This window comes from Peromyscus maniculatus, chromosome 1 (genome assembly GCF_049852395.1).
Source record: "Peromyscus maniculatus bairdii isolate BWxNUB_F1_BW_parent chromosome 1, HU_Pman_BW_mat_3.1, whole genome shotgun sequence".
NCBI classification, from domain to species: Eukaryota; Metazoa; Chordata; class Mammalia; order Rodentia; family Cricetidae; genus Peromyscus; species Peromyscus maniculatus.
In genome coordinates, this window is record NC_134852.1 from 92,889,382 (window position 1) to 92,908,728 (window position 19,347).

A 19,347-nucleotide genomic window follows, 5' to 3' on the forward strand; every position below is an offset into this window, starting at 1 on the left:
AGCCCCTGTTTAAAGTGTAACAGAGAGGGGTATGCACCTCTCAGATCTTCCTTTTGGCTAACAGACTCACTGTTCAGGGGTTGGGGAGCTAGCTCAGTCCTCGCCTTGTATCTATGAAGACCTGAGTTCAAGGCCCAGACCCAACTAAAAAACCTGGGGGCTGCAGAGATGACTCCGTGTTTGTGTACTTAACCGCTGGGTTTGATTCCCAGCACCCCCATGGCAGCCCAGAAGTCTGTAACTCAGTTCCAGGGATCTGATGCCCTGTTTCAGACTCTGTGTGTATCAGGATCGTGTGCTCAGACATACATGCAGGCAAACATTTGTACACATAAAATAATACAATTAAAAAATGCATAAGGTAGCTGGGCAGTGACAGTGCCTGCCTTAAGTCACAGCAGTTGGGAGGCAGAGGCAGGTGGGTCTCTATGAGTTCGAGGCCAGTCTCGTCTACAAAGTGAGTTCCAGGACAGTCAGGGCTACACAGAGAAACCCTGTCTTAGAAAAACACACACACACACACACACACACACATACACAGCTGGTATGGTGGTGTGACATATTTCTGGGCCAGCTTGTCTAGCCTACTAGCTGAGCCCCAGCCCTGTAAGAGACCATGTCTCAAAAACAAGGTGGATGGCTCCTGAGAACACCTGAGGTGGGTATAAGATTAGAATTAGCCTTTTCTTCCTTTGGTCATGGGGACAGCTTTTGGCCATGGTGGCAGCAATAGAAAGCACACCAGACAGGCTCCAGTGATGCCTTGTCTTTTGTAGGCATGTCTGACTCTGCTTGAAGAGACCTAGCAGACAGCATAGACAGTATCTTCCTCTCCATCCTTACACACAGCACAGCCATTCACAGGGCAACAGATACACTGGAATTGTGAATTAAAATAGGGCTCTCTAACTCAGCTGGACCCCTAAAGAGCCAAGACAATGGGTCTTCAACTCTCACATATCTCAAGATGAAGTGCTAGGTGGCCTTTAGCTCCTCTAAAGAGGGATGGTCAGAAAGCCTCTTCCAGAGCCAGGTATGTTGGCTCACCACCTGTCCTCCCAGGGCTTGGGAAGCAGGGACAAAGATAAGGCATCCGAGGCATTCCACAGCCACAGGAGATTCTTTCTCAAAAGAAGTTGAAAACCCACTTAAGTGAGACTCGACTGGGAGCACCTGCACCTCCCTGAGTATGGACAACTGTTCTTAAACCGTCTCCATCTGCCCCTCCACCCATGCTTGCTCTACAGGAAGGCTCCTCTTAGTAAACTCCACCTTTACTTAATACCGCCGCATCCTGAAACTGTGGTCTGGGCTTCTCCTTGGACTGGTATAGCTGGCAGCCAGGAGCTGCATCTCCAGCTGCTGCTGACAGTGGTCGGGCCCCTGTCTTCCTCAGCAGGTCCTCTGAGCTCTAACTTTTGACTACCTGGAAGGAGAGGCCATGTTTACTGGCTAAAGCCTGGCTATTGATTCAGCCTTGAGAGTTAATCTGCCCATCTCCTTCTGTTGCTTTTTATTTTTCTCCCTGTTGTATAGCAGCCCCTATTTTCAGCCTTTTATATCTCCTTGGAGAAAGAAGAACGGCATAGGCAAATAGTTCAGCACAATGTACCAAGCTCTAGACGGAAAGAGCGAGCTGGACAGACAGACAGCCCCCAGGTGACATCTGCCCTCAGGTCTTGTGTGAGGGCAAAGACAGTTTTCTGCACCCACTTTCGGACTGGCTCACTCCACCATGTTGGTCTAAAGCACCACTGGGTGAGGGTGATGGGGCAGGTAAGCACGGGTGAGGACCAGGGCTTCTCTCCTGTCTCCTAGGGACCAGAATGGCAAACATCTTTGTCTGCAGTTCTTCAGGCTAAGCCAGAAACGAAGGATCCAGGATGCTTCTCCAACTGCCACTCACACGCACTCATTTCATCCTTAGACACCCTGACATCATGTATCACTTGCATCATGGTTTTGACTGCTCTTGGCTTTCCTAGAGGTTCAGAAGAAATACTCTAAAAAGGAGATCTGGTCTACCTTGATTTAGGAGGGAAAAGGGACACCTGCCGCCTGCCTTATAAATATTCACAAAACTAGCCAGGCGGCGGTGGTGGCGCACGCCTTTAATCCCAGCACTTGGGAGGCAGAGGCAGGCGGATCTCAGTGAGTTCAAGGCCAGCCTGGTCTACAAAATGAATTCCAGGACAGCCAGGGCTGTTACACAGAGAAACCCTGTCTCAAAAAACCAAGGAAAAAAATTCATAAAACTCATTAAGACAATCTAGTATGTTTTGAAAAAACAAAACAGAAAACTCATGAAGAAGCTGCAGAGGATCCCACTGTGCTGCGGTCCCTTCCCTTCAGCTCTGCGGTGTGTGCACTGCTTTGTCAGATGAACTGCCAGGACTGTGAGGACAAGAGCTAAGGCAGTGCTTCTCAGCCTTCCCAATGCTTTGACCCTTTAAGACTGGTCCTCATGTTGTGGGGACCCCAACCATAAAATTATTTTCGTTGCTACTTCATAACTAATTTTGCTGCTGTTATGAATCATAATGTTCTGGTATTCAGGAGAGTCTTAGGTGACCCCCGTGAAAGGGTTGTTAGACCCCTAAAGGAGTTGAGAACCACAGACCTAAGGGGAACCCTTCACAGCAAAGGGAAGTACTCAGAGCCTGGGTTCTACCATGTGCTATGTGACCTGATATCCTGGCCATATCCCATAGTCCCCACAGCCTGGGACCTCCCTCTGCAGAGGCCACCACAGTCTTTCCCTCTTCTGGGTTCCTCCCCAACAGCTGCATCTTTTTGTCACAATCCGACTTCCTCTAAATAACAAAGGTAAGGTCTCCCGAGTGCTCCATCCAGTGGCCAGTCGGATACCTGGTAAACTGGGTCTTGCTGGGTGGCAGCTCCCTTCTGAAAGTTTTCTTCTCACTTCGAACCACTGTGAACCCATCTTCAGAAATGGTCAGCCAGGGATGGCAGGTGTCCTTGTTCAGCTGGAAATAGCTTCCTGTGGAGGGAGGGAACATCTAGAAGCCCCAGCCAGTCATTGCCGGACTTTCCCAAGGTGGCCTGGTGGCTTTACCCAAGCACACAGTCGGGTCCAGAGGGATGCACAGAAGCCCACCCCTGGCAGTCATGAGCAACCTGTGGATAGGGATGGCCACTATTGTAGGGCGGGACTTGAACACTCAGTGCCATGCAGCAGTCTGCACATCTTCTCCCCCTTAGTCCTTAGTCTAGGCTATACCTAGACATAGGTGTTACTGTCTTCATTGTGTAGATGAGGAAACTAAGACACAGGGGGTTAAGAAATAGGCTGGCAAGTGATAGCACTCAGATTGAACTCTCGCCTCTGATTCTAGAGACCAGGTCTGTATTTAGCAGGCTGGGAGTGTTTGTACCTGAGTAAGAATTTCTAACCTTATCAACAAAATCAAGAGAATCTGGGTTTTTGTTGTTGTTTTTTAGACAGGGTCTTATACTGCAGCCCACGCTCATCTGAAACCATTCTGTTGCACAGACTGGCTTTGAACTTGTAGCAATCCTCCTGCCTCAGCCTTTTGTATGCTGGGTGTGAGCCAAGGTTCAATCCTTTGCTGTTTAAAAAAGAGAGGACATAAAGCTGGCTGTCCTTCGCCCTCTGTGTCATTGTTTGTCTGTTTAGAGCCAGCATCTGTTATTTCAAAACACCCGACTTGCTTTTCCCATCTCTGTGGCGAGAATATGAATGTGGGTTCTCCTGCCAATGGGAAGTGGGTTCTCCTGGCAGCCCTCTCCTGCCAATGGAAATGGGGACAAAGAGGCACAGTGTGTCTCCGTGAAAGATCTCAGCCAAGGGAAATTTGTCCCCAAACATTGGCTAGGCTCTCTGCTTCTGCTGCTCACCTGGAGGCCACCCACTCAGCCGGTTTGAACTGGATTGCTCTGTGAAGCTTCTGGAGGCCTGGCAAAGCTCAAGGTGCAGAGCTGTAGCAATGCCCCGGGAGGGGGTCATGGGAGTGTAGATGTTTCTAATGAGGCCTCTGCTCACTCGGGACTTGGACATGGGACATGCTAGTTCTCTGACATGATGAAGGCAGATAAGAAGGGATGTCAGCACCTAGTATGGTCAGACAGAACATGGAGGCAGGGAGGAGGCTGAATGGTGGAGACTCAGTTGACTTGTGTGTGTGTGTGTGTGTGTGTGTGTGTGTGTGTGTGTGTGTGTGTGTGTCTGACAGCAGGAATCAGGAGGTAGCCATGGCTACTTGGAGTTCTTGAGGATGTCATAAAAACCCTCTTACAAACTAGGGGTGCCTCACACCTACAATGCCCAGCCCTGGAGAGGCTGAGGCAGGAGGATTACCTTGAGTTCCAGGTCGGCTTGACTACATATTGCACTCTAGACCAGCCTGAGCTACAGAGTAAGATCCTATCTCAGGTGGGCAGTGGTGGCACACACCTTTAATCCCAGTACTTGGGAGGCAGAGGCAGGCAGATCTTTGTGAGTTTGAGGCCAGCATGGTCTACAAAGCTACACAGAGAAACCCTGTCTCGGGGGGAAAAAAAAGACCCTATCTTAAAACACAAAACCAAACAAACAAACAAACAAAAAAACAAAAAACAAACAAAAAAACAAGAAAAAGTAGATAAGTATATAAGCCATCCAGACCCAGTGGGTCTGCCTCTGGTACCTGAGGGGTATGGAGATAAACCTTGAGTTCTAGCACTTTCTCAGCCAACCCAAGTTCTCTGGGGTTTGAGCCTTCATCTATAAACGGAGAGCAGGGGCTTTGAGGACCCAGGAGCCCCTTTGGGTCCATAATAGTTTTCTGGAGCGCTCTTAGCAGGACTGAGTCTACAACGAAGCGGCTGATCTTGCACGCCAAGAGTGTGGAGCCGGGGCACAGACCTGTGGTGTGCACTGTGGCAGGCTCACTCCTGGCACTGGTGCCTCCGACATTGAGGGCGCGGATGTAGATCGTGTAGCTGTGTCCGGGCTGCAGCTGTATCAGGGACTCACAAGTTGGGATGCCGACAACAGACCTGTGCACAGAGCAGAGCGACCATCGGCATGAGCCCCAGCACAGCCATCCCCCTCACACCCACTGTGCTCTGACCCACAGCAGCACAGCCAGGAGAGTCACCAGAGCAGGCCGCCCACGGTTCGCCGCTTGCTTGCTTGCTTGCTTGCTTGCTAGTCTGTGTCTGGCCATCTCCCTCCCAAGCCCCTAGCACTGGGCTCCGAGTGTCTGCTGAAGGGTTGTGGAATATGCACCCTGTGTCTGTTTCTGGCTGTTAGGGCCATGACCACCCTGAGGGCGGGACTGAGGACACTCACTGTAGAATAATCCTGGACCCAGAGAAGCCTTTCAGTGTGTGTTTGTGAACAGACAACCTTGTTAAAAACAGCTGCCGCAGAGTAATCCCATTCATTTCAGTTGGACTGTTGTTGGAGCCCATTAGGTTTCCTAGTGCCTGTACCCAGCAGGACTGCATAAGAGGTTGATTGGACCACAGGCCTGGGTACCAGGTGACTGTAACTAGCAAGGGGGAGGTCTTTTGCTCCACCCCTTGGCATTGTTATAAAGAGACCTTTGGAATAAAGTTCTGGGCCAGTGGATGAGGATCCAGGCTCACTGGAGTCTATCCTGTGTTTTCTGTTTCTCTCGCCTCTCTTTCTAACTAAGTCTCTTATCCCTCATTCCTCAAGAGTTCCTGGGGTAAATAAGTGCGGAGGCTGGTCTCCTACAGACTGTATGAGAATACAAGCTTATAATAGTGCCATCTGGATTTCTGTGGCTGTCAAACTCATCAGTTTAGTGGACAAGAGAAGTCTTCAGGATGGTGCTCATGCACAGACATGACATTTGACCCAGCCAAGGACTAATGTCATGTTGGAGGCTGCAGCTCAGGGCCAGAGGAGCAGGTCTGCTTGTTCATTCAGTAGATATTAATAAAGCATCTTCCATTCCAGGTGCTATATATGCCCTGGGGGAAACTTCAGTCTGTATGGGAAGAGAGGCATTTCTCAAGAGACCACCATGGTATTCATGACAAGAAGAAAGTCAAGAAGGAGCCAGAGAAGGAAGGATTGTTAGTATGGAATGAGGGATGGAGGAAGGAAGAGCCATAGCCTGTGAAGAAGCTACCACCTTCCCTTTGGTGATGGGACATGTGATTCAGTTCTGGGAGAGTGAGTACCACCTCAGAACACCCAGCCTGCTGACCTTTCCTCTGAGGGCTCCATCATTATGGGTTGGTCCAAGGTCCCAGGTTATTATAAACAGCGAAGGAAACCTGAATCACTGTGGTGGACCCCTCCCCGACTTCTGACTATCTTTAGAAATAGAAAGCAAAGGTCAGCTTTTGATGTGGTTATAGGCACATAGATGCTGGCAAGGACAGATAAATACATGGATATAATAAATACAGGATACATGGTAAATGCCATGGCTGTCAACCAGCCCGGCCAGTGATGCTGAGTCTCCCCAGATCGAAGGAAAATGCCAAAGATCTGTGTAGGGTAACCAGGGGACTCCAAATGTTTGAGCTCGAGAGTAGTGTAAACAACTCTCATTTTATTATTAGAGCGAGCGAAGCACGAGGTGATGTTTACAGTTAGCTTAGGCAAATACAAGCACATCGAGGGAATATACCAGATGTTGTGTCTTATCATCTTTGGTCATGAGAGAAGAACCAAGGCTAGTCCTCCCGGGCCTTTGCCTTTCCCATAGAGACAATGTAGACATGCTTCATAGCCTTGCTTCAAGTGTGTTTGCTTATCATAGTTTATACAAGTCTTTATGGAAGGTCCCCTGTGGGAAGGACATTCTGCATTCTGTCCTGTCCACAGCCTACAGTAAGTTCACACTTTCTTACACAGGCTCCCATACAAGGCAAGCATTAGAATTTGCCCCCTTTCTGAGTGATTATGGAGGACGGGTAGATTGGGGGTAAAGAGGAGGAGGGGGGAGGGAGTGGGAGGAGAGAAGGGAGGGGAGGCTGAGGTTGGGATGTAAAAATAAATAAATTACTACTAATAATAAAAGAATTTGCCTCCCTAGCAGCTGGCCTCAAAGGCCGTCTCCACTCTCTCCCTGCAGCTCAGTGCGGCCGGGCACTCCACAGCAGAGCTCCTCTGGACTCCGTGCCAGGGGCCGGGGCTGCCCAGCTGGATGAGTCCTTGATCTGTACGCTTTAGAACGGCCTGGCTATGAGCCAGGAGCAGCCACACACTTCCTCTGTGGTGCCTCGCCATGGCCTCTTGGGACCTGTAGACCCTGGCGGCCACCATGTCCTGTCCTCATGGACTTGGGAAGGCCTCCCACTCTCCAGACGGCTTCTGTGTCCTTTGCACATGGTACATTGAGTCTCGTTTGTCGATCCTGTGCCCTCTTCCTAACTTCAGTCACCTTAGCTCAGTTCCTGCAGTGTATCCAGCCCACTCCTGTCCCCGAGGTCATGTCCACCAAGTCCATCTCCTCACCCAAAACATCTGGCTCGCTCCTGCCCCTCTCGGGCTCAGTCCTCCCATCCTGGACTCAGTGTGAATGTCTATCAAAAAGCAGACCCCGCCTCCACTAGCGTTCCCTCCATCCTGTTTCTCTCTCTCTCTCTCTCTCTCTCTCTCTCTCTCTCTCTCTGAACTTGGTATTTCACACGTGGTTTATAAGTGTGCATGTACTTATTTTTCTTCCTGAACCATGAGCTCCAAGGGCAAGAAGTGTGTCTTTCTAGTTCTCTAAGGTCCTCAGTGCTCGATACTTGGTACATGAATGAAAAGGAAATTTTTTTTTTTTAAGGCAGGATCTCAAACCAATGCTGGGCTTGAATTTGCTCTATAGATGATGATGAGGAGGATGATCTTGAATTCCGGATCCTCCTGCCTCCGCCTTCCAAGTGCTGGAATTATAGATTATAACACCATGCCTAGATTGTGTGTTTTTGTTTTGTTTTGGGGGGGGGTGTTTGGTTTGGTTTTTTGGGACAGGGTTTCTCTGTGTATCCCTGACTGCCCTGGAACTCACTCTATAGACCAGACTGGCCTCGAACTCAGAGATTCCCCTGCCTCTGCCTCCCGAGTGCTGGGATTATTTTGTTTTTATTGTTGTTTCTTGAGACAAGGTCTCACTCTTTGACCCTGGCCATTTCTTGGCAATGCTTCTGCCTTAGTCTCACAAGCTCTTGGTTTACGGGCATGTGCCGCTATGGTTGGCCTAAAGGTACATCTTGATTACATGCCGTGTGTGTCTGTGCGTGTGCACAGGTGTGCTTGAGTGTGCAAATGTGTGCAGTCTGTACACACGTAGGTGTGTGTAGGTGTATGTACCCATGTGTACACACATAGGGCAGAGGAGGACGGCGATGGTTCTCTGCCATTTTCTGCCTCAGTCCTTTGAGGCAGGGTCTCTCATTGATCCTGGAGCTAGGCTAGCAGCCAGCAAGCCTCAGTGGTCCTCCTGTTCCCCCCCAGCACAGCACTGGGGTTCCAGGTGAGTAGCCACACCCAGCTCTTTACATGGGTGCTGGGGATCCTAACTCAGACATGCACACTTGCTCAGCAGCACTGTTACCCACAATGCCCTTCATTACCCACCCAGAGCCAGGTGGTGGTGGAGCACGCCTTTAATTCCAGCACTTGGGAGTCAGAGGCAGGGGGATCTCTGAGTTCAAGGCCTGGTTGGTCTGTAAGAGTGAGTTCCAGGGCAGTCGGAGATACACAGAGAAAGCCTGTCTCAAACAACAACAAAACAAAACAAAAATTACCCTCCCATCCCTTAACTGGATTAAAAAAAGAAAAGCTAGCACAGGGTTTGCCACTTGTACTCATCATTCCTGATCATTAGCATTCTAGCTACTTCTTGGGAACCTTAAGTATCCTAATTAAGGTGCTATGTGTCGCAAATTCTGACCTTGTCCCCACACTGCATATGCTACATTTAGCAACAAGTGAAGGCCGTCCAGACTCACTCAGTTACCCCCGAGGCTTCCGGTGTTTCTGCCTGGACCAGCTCCACTGTATAGGAGTCCACAGGATTCAGGTTCCCAGACTCCCAGCAAATCAGCGCAGCCTCTTCACAGCTTCTGATTGCCTCACTTTTTATAGTGGGGGGAGAGGGAGCTAAGCGCGGGAGAAAGGAGACAGGAACAACCGTTAGGTTCAGTCCCAGCTATTTTGTTTAGAGCCATGGACAAACACCACAGCAATGTAAGCACCTGGAGCCCTTTCAGACATTCCCGGGGTTGAGGATGCTCATTGAACCTGCGGTACCTGGAGCCCTTTCAGACATTCCCGGGGTTGAGGATGCTCACTAAACCTGCGGTACCTGGAGCCCTTTCAGACATTCCCGGGGTTGAGGATGCTCACTAAACCTGCGGTACCTGGGACCCTTTCAGACATTCCCGGGGATGAGGATGCTCACTAAACCTGTGGTACCTGGAGCCCTTTCAGACATTCCCGGGGTTGAGGATGCTCACTAAACCTGTGGTACCTGGAGCCCTTTCAGACATTCCCGGGGTTGAGGATGCTCACTAAACCTGCGGTACCTGGGACCCTTTCAGACATTCCCGGGGTTGAGGATGCTCACTAAACCTGTGGCACCTGGGACCCTTTCAGACATTCCCGGGGTTGAGGATGCTCACTGAACCTGTAGCACCTGGGACCCTTTCAGACATTCCCGGGGTTGAGGATGCTCACTAAACCTGCGGTACCTGGAGCCCTTTCAGACATTCCCGGGGATGAGGATGCTCACTAAACCTGCGGTACCTGGAGCCCTTTCAGACATTCCCGGGGTTGAGGATGCTCACTGAACCTGTATGTAGCACCTGGAGCCCTTTCAGACATTCCCGGGGATGAGGATGCTCACTGAACCTGTGGTACCTGGAGCCCTTTCAGACATTCCCGGGGCTGAGGATGCTCACTGAACCTGTGGCACCTGGAGCCCTTTCAGACATTCCCGGGGTTGAGGATGCTCACTAAACCTGCGGTACCTGGAGCCCCTTCAGACATTCCCGGGGTTGAGAATGCTCACTAAACCTGAGGTACCTGGAGCCCTTTCAGACATTCCCGGGGCTGAGGATGCTCACTAAACCTGCGGTACCTGGAGCCCTTTCAGACATTCCCGGGGATGAGGATGCTCACTAAACCTGCGGTACCTGGAGCCCCTTCAGACATTCCCGGGGATGAGGATGCTCACTAAACCTGTAGCACCTGGAGCCCTTTCAGACATTTCCGGGGTTGAGGATGCTCACTAACCCTGTGGTGGTTGAGTAGAAAGTGTCCCACACGGTCTGGGGCATTTGAATGTTTGGTCCCCGGTTGGTAGCCCGGTTTGGAGAGTTTTAGGTGTAGCCTTGGAGGAAGTGTGTCACCGTAGGTGGGCTTTGAGAATGTAAAGACTCACACCATTGCAAGCTCACTCTCTCTTGCAGTTCACGATAGGAGCCCTCACTTTCCTGCCTCGGCCACCATACCTGCTGCCATGTCTCTGCTGCGACTCTTATCCCTCTGGAACTGTTGCCTGGGACATGGTGTTTAATAGAATTAACTTAATACAAGTCCCAAGTGTCAGTATAACTGTGGGTAGCAGGCCAACCTTGGGGAAAAATGTCCTTACACCACCAGGCATGTAGACCTAATGCATTAAACGAAATACAGGAAGAAAGGAAAAGAAACCCCACAGGACTTTCTATCTTTCAAATGAAACTGAAAGCCCAGTCCCATCCAGAAACCTGAAACCCCTGGCTTAGCCTAGAATGAGGACGAACAGCTTGTTACCTGTCATGTACACCGCGCGCTCACTGGCGGGGCTGCAGCCGGTCCTGTTCTGAGCCGTCACCCAAAACTCATATTGGGTATTTGGCTCAAGATTTCGCACTGAGCAGTATGTTTCTTTGACTGTCATGGTAACTTCTGGGAGAAAAAGAAAAAAGTCAGAATTCAGATCTTAAAATGCCACGTTGCTTTACGGTGTCCCACGCTGCGGATTCCTCCCTCCCCTGCAGGCGTGACCTGTGTGTGCTAAGAGGCTCTGGCTTCCTAGGCAGAAGTGGGGCTTAAGTTGGTGACAGTCAGGACTATGTAAGAGGAGGCTTGGGACAGGATAGGCTTGCCCACTTACTGCTGGAACGCTTTTGCTACCTAGGAATGAGTCTGAGCACACCCTCTGGAGAGTTCAAGACCATGGGGAGAAGGTCCCCACCCCCACCCCTGCACCAGCCGCCCTAGCTTAGGCCAGAGGGGAAGACATTAGTTACTTTTACCAGTTAAGAAGCAGCTTCAGGAAGGAGGGGTTCCTGCGGTCAGGCCAGGAAAGGCCAGGCGGCCGCTGCTCACATTGTATCCACGCTCAGGAAGCAGAGAGCTGAGCGCGGATGCTCAGTGTTTTCTCTGTCTCAATCAGTCTGAGACATCAGGTGGGTCTTGCCTGCTCTGTTAAACCTTTCTGGGAACACCCCCACAGACACACCCAGAGATGTGTTTCCATGGTGATTTTATTTTTTTAAGATTTATTTATTACATATATAGTGTTCTGCCTGCATGTATCCCTGCAGGCTGGAAGAGGGCACCAGATCTCATTACAGATGGTTGTGAGCCACCATGTGGTTGCTGGGATTTGAACTCAGGACCTCTGGAAGAACAACCAGTGCTTCTAACCTCTGAGCCATCTCTCTAGTCCTCCATGATGATGTTAAATCTCTCAAGTTGACCATGGAGATAAACCATCATAATGAGTAAGGCCACCTTAGACCATCTGATCACACTCAAGGGGTCTCAGTCCTGAATTGTCTAACCAACCCATAAAATTATAAAACAATAAATGTGTGTTATTTTAAGCCACTAAATTTGGAGGCAGAAGTATTGTTACAGAGCAAAAACTAACTGGCACAAGGCTAATACATGGTGGTGCCTATTTATAATCCTATACCCAGGAGGCTGAGCTGTGAATTCAATGAGGCCACTCTGGACCACTTAGACCTTCTCTCAGAAATCTAACCAATTAAAAGGTATGAAAAAGTATCAAAGAAATCTGTTACTTGGTAAACTAATAATAATTAAAAAGCAAACAAAACTGAGGACCCTGCATGCATGGATAAATCTGCTCTCAGAAGCCAGGGGTTATTAATGAAATCACAGTTTTAGGAATAGACTAGTGTATTGGCTACAACAAAACAATGTGACAAATGGAAGAAAGAATTTATTGGGGTGTATGGTTTCAGAGGGGTGAGAGCTGCTTGTGATAGGGAGGCCCAGAAGGAGGCAGGTGTGAGGGCTGAGCAGGAAGCCGAGTGCTCACATCCTCAACCACGAGCTCAAAGGAGAGAGAACTGGAAGTGGGGTGAGGCTGCGAACCCTGAAAACCCGCTCACAGTGATGTACTTCCTCTAGCAAGGTGACAGCCTAAACCTCCCCAGACAGCACCACCAGCTGAGACCAAGTGTTCAAATACCTGGCCAATGGGGGACATTGCTCGTTCAAGCCACCACAGCTACTTTCCTGGGAGTCGTTTGTCAGAGGTCTCTGAGACCCCATTAAACAGTACAGGCAGTTGCCACCAGTGCTGGATGCCCATCAAAACGAGACGGTCACATCCTGCTGCTGAGAACAACACATGACCTGCTCCCAGATCGTAGACAGATCAAGTTGGAACTAGGATGGAAACTTCCTTCCTGCTGGCTAGCCCGCAAAGTGCCAGTAGGTACTGTGTAGGCTACGGTGGGAAAAAGGCATCAATGATCTTTCCCAGCACTGGACCGTTCATGCTACAGCACGGACCTGCTGGTGGCAGATGTACTCACTGGTGCCACAGTGGCCTGATAGTTATGAACGTAACCAACCACTTTCTAATATGTTACGAGGTCGGCTCTACAGGGGTGATTTCATGCCTGGCACTGTAAACCTGGTTAGAAGTCCGTGACTAGGGAGATCATAGGCCCTAGAGGGGAACTTACTGTTATTTTGATACATGGTTATGCTGTCAAACTGCACTCTGAACATTTATGTTTGCACCCAAAGATTTGTGTTGCTCTCAGCCTTGGTCAGGAAAGTTTCTTTTGCAGTGGGTAGTGGTTAATGCAGAGACTCAAAACTGACCCAAGTGTCAACTATATAAATGACTGAGTGGTTAGCTGTGGATGGGTGGTGGATATCAATGTCCCACCATCCAAGACTCAGAGAAGTTCAAAGAAGAGGGCAAAGAATTAAGGGGGCAAATGGGGAGGAGAACCATGAAATGCTGACTTCTAGACATGATGTGGTTATTGCCCACACCAACTGACAGCAACTGTGTTACCCCCACGACATCAAGCCAGTCAAGTTTCCAGCGTGGGTTGGAGAGGGCCCTGGAGCCTCCACCCGAGTGGAGGAACTACTGGCAGCTGATGGCATCTGAAAGAGAGAGAGCCACTCTGCTCTGTGGATGTGGCCACTGGTAGGTTGCTCATGCCCCAGTGGATGATCGTGTGCCCTGAAGTTACAGTTACATATACATTGTATAAATGTATGAAACTATCAAATAATAAAAAATATTTTTAGCTGGGTGGCACTTGCCTTTAATCCCAGCACTCGGGAGGCAGAGCCAAGCAGATCTCTGTGAGTTCAAGGCCAGCTGGTCTACAAAGCGAGAGCAAAACTACTTGAGAGGAGAAACCCTGTCTCAAAAAACAAAGACAAAAAAACAAACAAACAAACAAAAATGTTTTTTTTTTAAACTCCTCCTACTTGGTCCCTGGGCAGAAATGATGTCCTTACCTCCCTTAACTCAGAGCCCCCACCCACATATCCTAGAACAGAGTGCAGTGCTCTGGGCAGGGAGCCCGAAGACCTGGTTCTCACCCTGGTTCTCCCACAACTCCCTGGGACTCACTGACAGCTCATTTCTCTCTGAGCCTCCACCGTCCTCGTCTGTGAAATGGAGATCACCAAGCCCGGCAAGCTCACTCTGACCTGACTCATTCTGGCCAGACCTACCAGCAGGACCACATTCCTCACTGCTTCAGGTTTGTGGGACTTGAGGGGGTAGTTTTCCTGCGGTCTGATCTCCCCTTCTTGTTAAGGTTTGAAGAAGTGCCCCCAACAGCTATGAGTTGAAGGCTGTCCCTAACCCAGTACCCCAGGAGGTGGTGAACCCTTTAGGAGGTGGGGCCTTGTGGGAGGAGGTGAGGTCATTGGGAACATAAGCTTGAGAGGGATATTGGTACCCCCAGCCCCTCCCTGTTTCTCTTGGCCCTATGGATACTCTCAGATGAGCAGCTTTTTGTCCATATTCTGTCACAGTGTACTGTGTCATTAAAGACAGAAACCATGGGCTACTAAAGTTTCCTCCTCAAAAGTTGATTTATCTCTGATATTTGTTATGGTAACAGCAAGCTGACTATGAAGATTAATCTTCATTTTCAACTTGATGGGATTTCAAATCACCAAGGAGACAGGCCTCTGGGTGTCTCTGAAGGCATTTCCAAAGAGGTTTAGCTGAGGAGGGGTGACCCACCTTGGATGTGGGTGCCACCATCCTGTGGGCGGAGGTCCCGGGTTGAATATAAAGGAGAAGGTGAGTAGAACATCAGCATTCATCGCTCTCTGTTTCTTGACTGTGGTTCAGTGTGACCAGCTGCCTCATGTACCTGCTACCATCCCCCCACCCCCACCCCACCCCCAGGTGCTGAACTGTACTCTCAACCTGTGAGCCAAAATGAACCCTCGCCTCCCAAAGTTGTTTCTGGTCGGGTATTTGTTCACAGCAACAAGAAAACTAACCAACCAATGGCTAATACAGTTACGCTGCTCCCAGGAGAGGGACTGATGGATGGATTATTGGTGGAAGGGTGGCCCCAGCCCTAGTACCACACAAGCCATTCCCCTGGGGGTGAAGATAGACCCAGAGCTGCCCAAAGGGAGCAAGGAGCTATTCCCTGAAGCATTCTGGTCAGCAGCGGCTCTGTCAGGCTCTAGACCTTACCTGCTTGGTCTTTGCCAGGTGAGCTGTCCCGCACTGGCCTGTAGGACAGCTGATAGCTTTCCACGGTGTCGTCAGAGTATAAGCTCCAACACACGCGGACGGAGGACCCAGTGGCCGAGTTGGGGGCCTGTGGATTGATCACTGGAGCAGAGGGAGCTAAAAAACAAAGAGAGGGAAGTCAACAATGACGAGACAGGTGTGCAGGTGTGGGGAGCAGCCGCTCTTTACTTTATTGTATGGGTGTTTTGTCTGCATACATGTTTATGCACCATGTGTGTGCCTGGTGTCCATGGAGGACAGACAGGAGATTCTTATAACTGATATTCAAAACATAGAAGAATCTCCAAAACTCAACGCCAAACAAAACAGACAATCCCTTAAATCACATCACTTAAAAATGAGCAAAGGGCTCAAACAGATGTTTGTCTAAAGAAGACATACAAATTGCCACCAAGAGTATGAACAGGTGCTCGACATCACTCATCATGAGGGAAATGCAGATCAAAACCATGACCTGAGGGCCATGCATGGTGGTGCATGCCTGTAATCCCAGCACCTGGAAGGCTGAGGATACAAGTGTGAGGTGAGCCTGGGCTACATTGTGAGTTCTACAGCTAGCCCGTCTCAGCAAAACTAAAAACAATAAATAAAGCACCCCCTGACATAATGAGCTATCCCCTCACACCTGCTGGAACAGCCACGCTCAGAAAGCAAGATGACAGCGTTGGCAAGGATGTAAAGAACAGGAAGTCACGTGTACCGCCAGTGAAGTGTACCTTCCTACAGCCACTGTGGAAGACAGCATGGCAAGCCACCAAAAGGTTAATAAGGAACTGCTAGCGTAATGTCACACCCAAGAGGCCACGATACCACAGAGCATCACTTGAGTCCAGGGGTACAAGACCATCTGGGCGATACAGTGAGATCTCAGCTTTTAAAAAAAGGGGGGCTGGTAGGGGGGGTTGGAAATGTAGCTCAGAGATGCAGTACTTGGGTAGCATACGTGAGGTGCTGGGTTCAGTCCCCAGGGCTGCAAACAGAGTGAGGGAGAGAAGAGAACTGACAGATGGGTCAGCAGTCCCACTTTGAGGTATACAGCCAAAAGCACTGAAGTCGGGATCCTAGGTACTTTGCACACTCATTTCATGGTGCTGTATTCACAATGGCCAAGATGAGAGAACAACCTAGTGTCCACCAACAGATTAATGGAGGAGGAAATGTGGTGTGTTGACTCAACGGAGTACTACTGAGCCTTAGGGGAGAAAAGAACCTGAGCTGGGGAGGTGGCTCAGGCAGCCAAGTGCTTGCCAAATAAGCCTGAAGACCCGAGTTCGGAGCCCCAGCATCCACATAAGAAGCCAGGCGCGCAGCTATTTCCACCTTGGAAACAGGAATCCTTCGGCATCCTGGCCAGACAGCCTAGACAACCTGGGAGCTCCAGGTTCAGTGAGAGGCCCTGTTTCAAAAAATGAAGTGCAGAGCAATAGAGGGAGATGCTTGATGTCAATCTCTGGCCTCCCCATGCACACGAATGCATGTGAGTGTGCACTCCACCCCCAGCACACACACACACACACACACACACACACACACACACACACACACACACACCTGGAATGGTGTTGATAGAGTCCATCAGCTGCTCCACATCAGAGAAATCCAAGGTCTGGTCTTCAAACTCAGGCTGTGCAGAGAGCTCCACGTCTGTTTTGGTTTTCAGGAATTTCCCCAGTCTGTGGGTATAAAAAGACATGGCCAGGGGCTGGGGAGTGGGATCAGCAGTTAAGAGCACTGGCTGCTCTTCCAGAGGATCTAGGTTCAATTGCCAGCACCCACATGGCAGCTCACAACCCTCTGTAACCCCAGTTCCAAGGTATGTGACAACCTCTTCTGGCCTCTGTGGACACCAGGTATACACATGGTCCACAGACATTCACGCAGGCAAAACACTCATGCATGTTTTTAAAAAACAACCCAAATTCATACAAGGGCTTTCTTGTTAGGGTATGTCTTTAGTGCTAGGTCACTAGGAGGAAACGGAGGGCCTCTTTGCCAAACTTGCATTTCTTCACATGCTTCTGGATTCTGCTATCTGATTTGATGATGGGCCAGGAGGTTACCTCACTAGAACGTTGTAGCTTTGACAAATCACTGAGATAAGCAACTAAAAGGGAGGGACTCTCTACTTCGGCCCACGGTTTCAGTCCACGGTCAGCTGGCTCCATTGCCCTTTAGGCCTTCGGTGGAAGCACGGTGGTGGTGGTGGAGGGTGGGGGGAAAATGGAGAAAAGCTGCTTATCTTGGGCAGCCAGGAAGCGGAGAGAGGCGAGAAGGGGGACTAGATTTACCTTTCAAACCTCTAGTAACACACTTCCTTCAGCTAGGCCCCAGCCCCTCAACTCCACCACCTCCCAACTGTACCATAGAATTACGAACCCATCCGAGGACCCTCATTCATGAGATCAGAGCTCTACTGATCCAATCATCTCCCCAGGACCCCACTTCTTGAATATAGTTGCTTTGAGAACAAAGCCTTCAACCCATGAGCCTTTTAGAGAACACTTCCTATCCAAACCATCCATTAATGTCTAACCCAGAGGTCCTCAACCTTCCTAATGCTGTGACCCTTTAGTACAGTTCCTCATGTTGTGGTGACCCCCAACCATAAAATCATTTTTTATTGCTACTTCATAACTGTAGTTTTGCTACTGTTTTGAACTGTGATGGAAATAATCTGTGTTTTCCGATGGTCTTATGTGACCCCTGTGAAAGGGTCGTTTGACCCTGCCAAAGGGATTGATTGCGACCTACAGGTTGAGAAATGTTGGTCTGATTCCTTCCAGGGGCAAGAGGAAGGGTTGGGCCTAAGAATGGGTGGAAAGCCACCTATCAGCAGGATGTAGACCCACATTTCCTCCGCTCCCACATCATCCCACATCCCCACATGCACTTGGGGGTTCTACTCTGGAGCCTCACACTCGGTCAGGAGCCCTCACGTTGCTGCACCAGAGGCTCCTGATGGTCCTGCATCAGCTCCCCGGAAGTCACGAGGCTTCTAAGTGGCAAACATGGAATTTGAAGTCCAGGTCCATTTTTGCCAAAACGCGTGTATTTAGGCCCTTCCATGATTAAGTTCCCATGTTGTTTTACGGACACTATCTTACTAAGGTCTCACAGAACTGCCCCTGTTTGTAAACAGGGAAGGTGGGATTTTTGGACTTGGATCTGTCCAAGGTCACTGTGGAAGCAGGGGTCATGCTCTGCTGTGTCTGACTTTAAAATGTACATGCTTTCTGCCACAACATGACCAAGGACTGAAGAGAGGTGGGCACATGTTCTGGCCCTCAGTTTCTCCCAGTGAGACAAAGTTCTCGTGTGTGAGGGGGACCTGAGCGCAGGCTTGCTGGGTGGGCCTCACCATACATGTTCCCTTCCAGCCCAGAGATTCTAAGATTCAACACCAAAAGCCCTACCGCCCCCACACTGCCATTCCGAAGTCGGGACTATTTTATTTATGGGGTCACCGGAGCTGAGAAGGGAAGCAGATGACCCAGGGGAGTCAGTCTAGAAGTGAGAGGAATGGAAACAGAAGCCAGGTCAGGACAAAACTATTACCTGTCAGTCATAGCCACTGCATCCTGAAAAGGAAAGAAAATATTAAACCGACTTAGGAAATAATTTTTTTCAACAATATAAAGTGTAAATTTTTTAAAGTTGGAAATTACGAAAGTGGGGAGGATCATCCCAACAAAACCACCATGCTTGTGCATTTCCCTCCACAGCCCTGCACCTCCCGGGTCACACAGGGTCCTTTGGACCACTGACTACGAAGACTTCAAGGGATCGTTGCCTAGAAACACCATTGCTTACTTTGTGGTTCCTCGGGTGTAAGACACGGTGGCTGTCTACAAGTTTTCATCATCATTAGTAATGCGTTGTTTTCTACATTCTGTATTTGAGGTACAGGGGCACCAGGGGACCACTTGCTCGAGAGGGTGAGCATTGGTTCCTCTCACAGCTCTTGCCAGATTGCTCTCTACCTTTACTCATGAGTCTCTTACCGTGATGGTGGTGAGAAGGAGGTATGATTGGGCTTTGAGGAGTAGCTATGAGCTTGGACAATGAGGGGGGTCATACTTAGCATCTAAGAGATCCTGAAGACTTCTCTGTGAAACCATGTCTGCCCCATAGCCTCATGGGACCTTGCAAGATCTCTAAATGAGGTTGAAATTCCCATAACTCTGCTATATGGGATTTGGACCAGATTTAATATGATTTGAATATAAGTAAGAAGTGGATATTTTTGGCGTATGTATGAAGTGACACTTACCTTGGCACAGGGCAATTTAAGGTACCTTATTAACCTGAACCAACTTTCTCTCAGAGATCCTAGAGAAGCCACCAGAGGCAGCCA

At 49.6% G+C, this 19,347-nt stretch overlaps 1 protein-coding gene across 1 annotated transcript in view; it reads right to left on the reverse strand.

Moving 5' to 3' along the window:
- Fsd2 (fibronectin type III and SPRY domain containing 2) overlaps positions 1-19,347 on the reverse strand; it is a 35,228-nt gene that overhangs the window by 4,054 nt on the left and 11,827 nt on the right. The window contains exons 5-11 of the mRNA XM_006969976.4: positions 18,549-18,571; positions 16,545-16,666; positions 14,934-15,089; positions 10,754-10,888; positions 8,947-9,097; positions 4,886-5,019; positions 2,869-3,001 (exon numbers count right to left, since the gene is read on the reverse strand). Of these exons, the coding sequence (XP_006970038.3) occupies positions 2,869-3,001; positions 4,886-5,019; positions 8,947-9,097; positions 10,754-10,888; positions 14,934-15,089; positions 16,545-16,666; positions 18,549-18,571 (854 nt within the window). The remainder of the gene's footprint in view (positions 1-2,868; positions 3,002-4,885; positions 5,020-8,946; positions 9,098-10,753; positions 10,889-14,933; positions 15,090-16,544; positions 16,667-18,548; positions 18,572-19,347) is intronic.